This window comes from Phaethon lepturus, unplaced genomic scaffold (assembly GCF_000687285.1).
Source record: "Phaethon lepturus isolate BGI_N335 unplaced genomic scaffold, ASM68728v1 scaffold7135, whole genome shotgun sequence".
Lineage (NCBI taxonomy): Eukaryota > Metazoa > Chordata > Aves > Phaethontiformes > Phaethontidae > Phaethon > Phaethon lepturus.
In genome coordinates this window covers 1-9,848 of record NW_010538276.1, presented here as the reverse complement: position 1 = coordinate 9,848, position 9,848 = coordinate 1, and the positions used below count along the sequence as shown (strand labels likewise).

General features: G+C 48.7%; 1 protein-coding gene across 1 annotated transcript; it reads right to left on the bottom strand.

Moving 5' to 3' along the window:
* Positions 1-767: 767 nt before the first annotated feature.
* CXCL14 (chemokine (C-X-C motif) ligand 14) lies at positions 768-9,840 on the bottom strand. The gene is made up of 4 exons (XM_010286739.1): positions 9,672-9,840; positions 8,663-8,768; positions 3,882-3,992; positions 768-1,933 (listed from the first exon to the last, which is right to left on the bottom strand). Exons 1-4 carry the CDS (start codon positions 9,733-9,735, stop codon positions 1,918-1,920), a joined length of 297 nt encoding a protein of 98 aa, XP_010285041.1. The 5' UTR covers positions 9,736-9,840; the 3' UTR covers positions 768-1,917.
* Between the last annotated feature and the right edge of the window lie 8 nt (positions 9,841-9,848).

Genomic DNA, 9,848 nt, shown 5'->3' with positions numbered 1-9,848 from the left:
TTACCAGTAAATTTGTAAAAAGTTTTTGCGGTTTTTTTTTTTTTTTTTTTTTTTTTTTTTGTCCTGTCTGAACTGGAGGAAACCCTCGAGCTGAGGCCAGGCATTGCCTTGATTACACAGTGTAAGATCACTGTTGCGTCGCGCCGATCTCGGCAGCAGCCCGGTGGGAAGCTGCCTTCGCGCAGCTGGGAGCAGCCGGGAAGGAGAGCGGTGCCGTTCGGGGCGCGCCGGGAAGTTTTATTAAACTCTGGCTGGCTTTACCCTTCCTGCCCCCTTTCCCTTCTAGCTGGGGAGCGGTGCCGGAGGCTTGCTGGGTGCGAGGTCCCTCCCTTGGGGCGAGGGCTGAAACCGCGCGGAAAGAGGAGGGGTGGCTCGCTGTTGCCTGACTTTCCGCGTACAACCGCGCCTCGTCCAGCCGAGGTCTTGTCCGAATCGCTGCATTTTACTTGTTACACGGAGCCGGAGAGGCTGGCTTACATTTCTTTAACGTAACGCTAGGCTAGCGGCCACGGGCGCTGTGGCATAGCCCTTCTTTATGTGACAAGGTTCCTCAGTGTTTGGGTAAAGTCCAAATCCTAAAATGAGAAAGGGAAGTAAATCGGACTGGAATAATGTTTTCTAATTCCGGTGTCATCAAGATGCCATATCTCTAAATCGGCTTCTCTGATTTGGTGTTTTTTCCCAAAACCCATTCATCCACCAAAAAAGTTATTAGAAGTGGCTGGAGTTTCCTCATGGCTTAAGGAAACCTAAGAGCAATTGTCAGCTTTTTTTAAACATTTTTTTTTATTATTTTTTTCATTTGTCTTAGAAAGAAATATGAAATCTGCATGCAACCTTCTAAATATTTCAACATTTAAATAGCATATGATAATTTAGCAGTACAGTACATTATACAGAAAGATAATATAGGGAGACTTCCTATAGTATATTTACAAATGGAAAGGTAGTTTTATTATTTTAAAAAGAGGAATGCACTGCTTAACATCGAAGTATTACATTCAAAATAATGAATATTTTGTATTGTGACTAAAACATATATAGGTATTTATATGTTTGCCCTATCATATGTTTCATAAAAAGGTACCTTTTAAAGGCTTTTTTTGTTGTTGTTGCTACAAATCTAGGAAATCATACACAATAGTCTTGAAGCTTAAAATGTCTCAGTACTGAAGCCACAAACTTTCTGTAAGAACTTCAGGTGGGGAAAAAAAAAAATTAAACATTTTCTTAGTAATAAAAATGACCTAGAAACGCTTTCTAATGCATGAAACGTTAAATGGGAGATACGGTACGCTTCACCTTGCCTCAAGACCTCAAGTCCATTAAAGAAGAGGTACGCAAGTGATATTCCTACTCGGCTGATGATGTGCTGAGGGACCCCACTTCTGCGGTTACAGCCATGACGTTTCCATGGCATCTTCCCCAGCAAACTCGTCTCTGGTCCCCGCTTTGCCTGACTCTGGTGGCGGCTGCAAACATGACAAACAACCACAGCACCGAAGCTTTCCCACGGCGAAAGGGTGAGGGACGCGGCTGTACAACACCTTTACAAACATTACTGTTTGTCTAATGAGCTTATAAAGCTCGATTGCAATCATAGTGAAGTATGAATGAATAACAATAAAAAAAAACCAACCCCAAAACCCCAACCCAACCTCTTTAAAATGAAAAGCATGAGTTTTCCCAATCTCAGTACAGAGCAGACGGGTATGGAATCTGAAGTGCAACAGATACTTGCGCAATCTGGAAGCCTTTTGCACGCGGCTATAAAATGTAAAAACTGACCCTTGGTAAAAAGTGCTTTATAATAATATAGAATTTGTGTCTTATGTCTGTGAGAGAGAAATAATCTTCTGCAGAGCCCAGTCCTACGCCAGCCAAGGGAGTCCGCTCCGTTCCTCACGCCGCTTCCTCTTATTCTTCATAAACCCTAAGCAGAAGGAAAGCCCAGAGCAAGGGGTTTAAACTCTGAATGAAGTGACTCCCTGCCAAATAATAATTAAAAAATTATAAAAACCCCACAAACAACAAAAAACCAACCCCAGAAACCAGATTTTTAGCCTTTGCTTAAGTAAATTGGAAAGTAAGTTCTCGACTTCAGCAGTCGCTGGATTGCTGTCCATAAAGCATCTGGGAGGAGGATCGGACTTCGACACTGCTGCGTCTCGCAGGCATGGGAGTAACGTGCCCTGCCACGATTGTTGGGACACAAAAGATGAAGAATTCCACATCTACTAATACACCTTAGCCACTGGAAAATCCCTCTCTTGTATACAAATGTTGAAGTATATCGTGAGCTGTACGTAGCTAGTAAATTCACGGTATCTGTTATCTTTGGATTAATATTAGACTCATTTTTCTAGTTTATGTCCTGAGAAGACCACTTGACAGGCTTGTTTGCTGAAAAATCCTGCTTGTGCAGGCTCTTTGGGTGAAAGCGGTCTTCCATGGCATGGGGAAAATGAGGGGCTATGCTGTTTTGGGGAAGAGATTCATGTTTGCATTACACTTGACTTTAAATTCCATTTACACCTAAATTCCCTAACTTTTTCTGCGGAGCGCTTCAGTGGGATTGGTGCAGCTGGCACCGAAGGCACTGCCAAATTGCTTTGCCAAATTGGCAAAGCCGTGGGGACAGCTGGCAGCAGGGACAGTCCCCATCCCCTGGCTGGACTGTGGGGAAGCCTCGAGCTGACCCTTGTTTTGGGCTGCGGAGGAGACTGCGAGCAGCACGGTTATCTGCAGGCAGGAGCTGGTCTGCGGCACGGGGACCCCGGCTCTCGGTCCCCTCGGGGGAACCCCGCGTGTTTCCTGAATGCACAAGCCTGGGGCTGAGCATCCTTCGCCATCTCAGTGACAGCCCGATTAAAAAAAAAAAATTAAAAAATAAGGGGGAAGAGTGGAAATGCGTGGTGATGCAGTAAGCAGGGCTTCTCCACACGCTCTGCTGGTGCAGCAGCCGCAGGGAGTCGGGGAGCCCACCGAGGGGCTCGGCACCCACCGCCACTCGCAGTGTCGTGGCGTTGCCTGTGCCACCGGCACCGCATGGCTGGGCCGGAGCTCGCTGGCACCCTTGGACCTGACGGTCCAATGGGGCTTGCTGCTCGCTGGCCTTGTCTGAGCTCAATTTTGGGGAGCAAGTTTCCCATCGGCCGAAGAGATCGGGGTTTGCTGGGACCGTATTGCATGCGGAGACTCTTCCTTGGCCGTGGCTGGAGAGGTGGTAGGAGTTGGGCAGCTCCCCTTAATGACAAACAGGGACATCACCATTGACCATCAACCATCAGGAATTCACGTTTCTTACTCTCTTGTCTATCTATGACCGATGGCTTGCAAAAAAACCCACCCCAAGCCTCCTCTTCGCAGGGGAGAAGGTGGCAGAGCTTCCTAGCAGCAAGTTACTCTTTTTCTGGGAATGATACACTAGTTAAAATTGGCAAAGATCTGCGTCATGAGATACTGATGATTTTGAGGTGGCGTAGCTAAAATGTGTGACAGGGCACTCTTCCCAACTCTGCTGACTGCTTTCCGTGTGACCCTGTGGAAGTAATTTAGCTTTTCATCTTGGCTTTTTACCCGTAGAAGGGAGGTGAGTGTATGTAAATAACTGAGAACATCAGCTGATGAATAGTTTAACAGAAAATAATTACTATTTATAGTCGGAACAGCCTAATCCTAAAATAGAAGTGAGGACTGCATGTGGCAGGAAAGAAACAACATAAAGAACATCCATTTATAACCATAATTGTGGTAATGAAATACATCCTCCGTGCTGGGTAGGGCATTTGCAGTGTATGCGTTTTCCTGGGCTCGCTGCTCCTTTGCCCAGCTTGCCACCGAGATTGTCCCCCTCACCCATTGAGCGAATTCGTACTTACCTGCCTTTCTCTTTCCATACCCTGTACCACTTCAGCAGTCTCACTGTGTTTTGGCGTTTGGGGTTTAAGCAGTGCTGCTGCTCCCCTCTCACCCGCGTCCACAGCGTCACGCTGCAAGGCAAGCGAGCACAGGTTACGCGAGCCGGGGGAAATGCCGCTCCTCTGCTCCCGCGCCAGGCAGATGCCCAAATCGGTCAGGCGGTGGAAGGGTTTTCATGCTCTGTGTTTTATGGCAGATATTTGAGTTTATTGTGATAATATTGGAGCTGGTCTTCAGCTGCTGTCAATCAGTGCAGTGCAATATTGCCCACAGAGTTACACTAGGTTGTACCAGACAAAGATTTACCTGCTGTTTTTAATCAGCGGGTTTGCTCTGCCTGTCTGTTAGATATTTGCTTTTGAGCTTAATAGCTGATTTAATTAGGGTTCATTCAGGAAACCACAAGGTCTTTGCAGGAGGATATGGTTCCCTTACACTCAACAATGCTGCATCCACGAGGAAAGATCAGACCTGGTTCGTTGATTTTTATTTTTTTTTCCCCCTTTTAAGTTATTTTTTTAATGTCAGCAATATCTTAAATGCTTGCATGTGGCAGGGTGCCTGTGTGCCCAATGGACTAGCTCTGAGCACCAGGCAGGCAGCCCTGGGGACTTCAGCCTCCTCTGATCACAGCCCGATCCCTCTCTCCTTGCTGGCAGCAGCAGCTCAGTGTCCCCTTATTGTCAGGACAAGATGTGCTGGGGGACAAAACATGGCAAAGGTCTTCCCGTCGTTCCAGGCTTCCTCCTGGATTGCTTAGTGAAGCTGTTGCTGGTTGGTCTGCCACAACCCAGGTGACACAAGAGACCTGGAACTGCTTCCCAAGAGGATGGCTTTTCAGAAACATCAAGACTGCTATCACTTTTCAGGGCTCAAAATCAAACAGTCTTCTGTAATCGTTGTTAATTTTGTGATTTTAAAAAAATAATATTGAAATGATTCATTTTCTGGAAATATCATCCATAACAGGGAAACACGGTTTTCCGCCTAACTAAAATCCTGTAATGGAATTATTTAAACACTGCTAGAGCCATGAGTAAAATGATGGCAGAAAACCAGAAATATCTTGCGCATACTGATGGGCTGCTTTCATGGTTTGGTTCAGAAAGGAGCTGTTTGTCTCGTAACACAAGAAAAAGCGCCTTGCACTCTTTTCCCGATTCTTTCCCAGCTCCCCTGCCCGGTGCAGAGGGGACATGCCTGACTGGAAGTGAGAGGCTGCATGTTGCCTGCATGAGCTCAGCTCAGGGTCTCACCACGCTTCCCATTTCAATGTTATACAACGTGTTCAAATAGTTCTTTCCTTTCAGTTAACCTTCTTCCCTGCTCCCCTTCGCTGCTCCACCTCCATCAGGTGTGAGCTGAAGTCACAAAAAGACAAAGGTGTAACTTTTGGGTTGTTTTCTGGGAGGACGTGGCCCGTTCCCCAAGGCGTGGGAAAGCGGTGGGAGGCCTCCAAGAACCTCTGTGGCTGCAGACATCGCAAAGGGAAGGGCCACTGCTAAAACCTATGGATTGTCTTGGCTCCAAGGGCGTTGTCAGCCAAGCCCTCTATACGTGGGAAGAGGAATTTTCCTATAGCTTTGAATGGGAGTGAAACCGAACCTTCACTGGAGGCACAAGGCATGCGAGTTTTAAGGGACTTGAGGTTGGCACAAAGTTTCTCCATCCAGCAGCCACCTTCTCGGCTGTGCCATCTGCACTGGCTGATGCCAGACTTTGGCTTGGATTTCTTTTCTGACAGACCATCGAGGGTATTTCCCAATAGTGATGTACTGGCTGAATCACAGGAGGAGTGGAGCAGGAGCATCTCTGAAAAGCAGCAAGGCCTAAATTTGCACCATGGCTGATGGAGGACAATTCTGGATTTACTAGAACCTGCAATCTAAGGAGGAGGAGATGCATGATTTCCTTCTCAGGTGAACAACCAGAGCTTTTCTCAGGCTGAGAGGTGTTGCTTGGACAGCATTTCTACAGTTTCCAAAACCTTTGGACAGGTTTTCTACATTCCCAGGGTGGCTTCATGGTCCCCTGCGGTTCCTGTGCAGTCCTGGGTGCTGTGGGCACAAGGTTGGGTGGTACCATTTTTGGGCACCCTGAGCTGACCTGGCCCTGCTCTTGGGAATGCTGGTTTGGCAGAGGTAAGGGGACGTGCCAAAGAAGAGGCATGGTGGGAGCTGGTACCCTGAGTGAGGGGTTGCCTGGATGGGCTGCAAGAAGAGGTTGAGAGGGATGGAGGAGGGACAGAAGCACCAGAACTTACACCTCCAGTGAGATCCCTCCAGAGGGATTTGGGGCATAAGCTCGTGCCAGGGGTGTGTGCTGAGCTGTCCCTTCGGTGCCCAGGGCTTGGTGGCTGGAGCCTTCACCCAGGGTGCCTGAGGGTCCCTGTGCCAAAATCATCCCAGTACATCCATGCCTCCAGGGCCAGGACGAGTGCCCCGGGTCAGCCTGTGACCCCCCAGCACCTCGTGCCCCCACGCATCTGATCTGCAGGGGTGGTGGGGCTGCACCTCTGCCTACAAACACCCTGTCCCCAGGGTCCTGGCTTTGGTCCCTTCACCCGAGCCGGTGCACAACGGCCATCCGCCTCGGCTGTCCCTTGGGAAAGGCTCCCAGCGGTGCCCGTTTCCCATCTCTGGCTCGGCTGTTCTCACCCTGACACGTTCCCCTCTTCGGGATGGGGGAATACATGGAGGCGGGGTTGGATCCTTTCAGACAGAAAGAGTTAAACCTCTCTCCTATTTTCTGCTGCTGTTCCTTGTTCCGGGAGACAGATATACACACAGCACTGCGGGATGTTCCGTGAATCTCGATAGATTTTGAATAAACTGAGGGCTGAGTTTACTGCCTCTCACCCTGTACCACAGCTCTGCTGGGAGGCTTATGGCCACAGACAAATTCTCTCCTAAACTGCACCCACGTACCTACTTCTTCTCTGCCAAACATCATTTATATCATATTTCTCCCATATGAAAAGATACGAGAGCTTTCGAGGAGGTCACAGGGGACCCAGCTTTGACAACTCATTATAAATGATCACCACAGCAACAAAAACTCCATTGCAGGAATTCAGCTCTTCTGTGCCCCGTCTGGAGACTCCCGGATCGATTGGTTCTCTGAATATTAATTTCAGTTTACTGTCAATGGTGACTTCAGGCTGCTTTAGGGTAGCTGGAGAGGCAGCGACGGCAGCAGCAACAACGGGAGAGCGATGGGACAGCGCTGCAAACCCAGGGCAACCCTCCTGGCTTGGATAGCATTGCTCGGCACCGGCACGGCTGTCCAGCTGGGAAACCAACCCGCTCGTGCACGATGTTCCAGCTTTCCTGGCTTTCTGATTGAAAGTGAAACGTTGCATTCATGAGATTTATTTTAGGACACCCCCACCCCGGGCCATCAGCTGCTTTCGGGCAAATGCCTGGAGGGGGACGTGAAGGGTCAGTGCCCCTCTACACCATCCTTTTGCTACTCCAAGCAAACAAAGTAAAGCTGCGAGGAACTGATTCAGGCAGGGATGCTCTGCAACTGTTTTTCTGTTGAGGTCACCATCAGTTGGTTTGGGCTTCAAAGAGGTGGCTCTGATGTTCCCTGAGCTAAGCATTGCTCACAGTGATGCCGGTGTAAAACTGGAGGAAGCCTAAGGAAGCTCGGCTCTCCATTCCTCCTCCGTATGCCCTCCGCCGAGTCTGGCGAGCCATTTCTGCGTGGGGCAGGGTCAGGCTCCCCTGGTGTCTCCTTGTTTGTGCCAGTCGGATGGGCAGGATTCGGCCCCGTGGGCGTTGCAGAGCGCCGGACGTGCTACGCGGCTCGGCAGGACAGGACTCGGATCCCGCTGTTAAAGCACCTTTCTGAGATTAAGCGATGGGTAAGCGTTCAGTGAGGGAGCACAAACGCTGGAGTTAAGTCAGTCCTTGGTGTGCTGGGGGTGTAGCTGCTCTTGGGACCCTTTTTCCTGCTCTGAAGTGGCAGAAAGGCTCAGTGCAGTTGGCTTGGCTCATCAGCCCTTCTAGTCGTTATCCAGCCCCACGTGCTGGCTGGCTGGTGTTTTGTTGGGGGATCTTAAGATATCCAAAACAGGACAGAAAAAACCCCCACAAACTACCCGTACTTAAAATCTAAAAAAACCCCCTCCTTTTGAGCCAGTCATCAGAGATGTCAAAAATCCCCGTACCTGCCTCGGTTCGGTTAGTCACTACATGACTTTGAGATTTCAGGGCAGGGCTGGTCACGGCTTGCAGCGAGACAGGGAGGAAAAGGTTTTCTTACGTGCTGGGTAATCCCATCGAATGCAAGGGGATGGCTCTGGTGCAACGCAGGCGAAAATCTGACTCTGGTTGCGATAACTCTTCCTTGTAGAAACGACCACGGACCAAACTCTGCTCATGCTCTTACTCTGCACGCCCCAAATAACTTGAGTAAATAGTTCTGGATTTTACATCAGGCAGCTTGGAGTAGGATTGGTCCCTATCTCCGCTTGAACTAATGATTATCCTTTTATCGCTACCTGTTGTGTAAATATTTCTTTGAGCAAAAAAAGAAAAAATTGTGTTGAAGAAAGATAGCTGGGGTTTTGGTCAGAATTGCACATTTTATTGCATCTGATACAGCAAATGACTATTCCCAGAAATTAGCGTGCCAGGGCATGAGAAAAACAAAGAACAAAGAAGAAACTTGCAGTGTAAGGTAAAGTAATTCAGCTGATAGGGAAACAGAAAGCAATAAATGAAGGAAAACTTACATAATCATCTCTTCCACGCAAAACGGGTACCTCGGTTTTATTTCCAGCTTCCGTACATTAGAGAACCTTATTTTAGGACCTTTTCTTGAACATTTGCACTTTACGCCTACAAGAGAAAGCAGTTTCTCATGTGCCTGCAGAGCCTCCCGCATACCAAGCGTCCCTTCCCCGCCAGCCTACGTGCGCACACAAACTTCGGCTTGGTCTTTCAAGCCTCAGTGGGAAAAGCTGAATTTTGTAATGCTGTTGAGCTTAAAAAGAGTAATATTTTCTCTGCTATACCCCAGGAAAAGGTAGTGACTCTCTGGGAAATATGTTTTACAGCATTACGTATGTTCTGAGGCTTACTAAATATGAGAGCTTTTTAAAGTGCACCTGCTGTGATTAAATGTAATTGTATTCAACAGAAGGAAATGAAAGAGTCAGAACTCGCTTTAAACTGAGCAAGCAAAGGCACATCTCAGCTACTTTCTCATTCACTCACGTCTCTCTCGGACTTTGTAGGACTTTCAGTCATTTCTCCTCGCACGGATGCTGTGGTGCATTCGCAGCCAGACAAAAGCTGAGCGATTTTTAACGATCGTTTCTGTGCACAGCAGAAAACGCACACTGGCACGCTCGGTGGGATTTGTGCTGCCCCACCAAAACCAGCTCGGCTCTTTTTTTCCCTGTGAAAACCACCCTCACTTTTGAAGGAGATATTTGAGCTATATTCCTGAAATACGGAGAAGGCGGCGTGACCTCCCACGCTGCGCGTCGGGGCTATTTGGCTTGCCGTGAAGGCACAACTTTCTTGTCTGTATTTTACCTCTACTTCCACCTTTAAAAAACTCACGGCTGAAAACCCCCCGCCTCCCCCCCCCCGCCGATACAATACATCACTTTTCCCGACACGCAGGGGACTGCTAAATCCAACTCAAGGCTACCAAGAGGCAAATAAAAATTACTGGAGAAGAAACTCCCTGGAAAAAGGGGTTTACATGGGAATAAGGAGAATAAAGCGCCTTACCTTCCGCGCTGGCTAAGCACATGGCGATGAAGAGCAGGAGCAAGGCTGCCGTCAGGAGCTTCATGGTGAGGCGGCAGGTACCTAACGAGACGCCGGGGATTTTAACGGGGTTTCTGGCTTCGGGTTCGTCCTCCCCCCGATCCCCCCCTCCCCGGGGCTGGATGTCGCCAGGGAGAG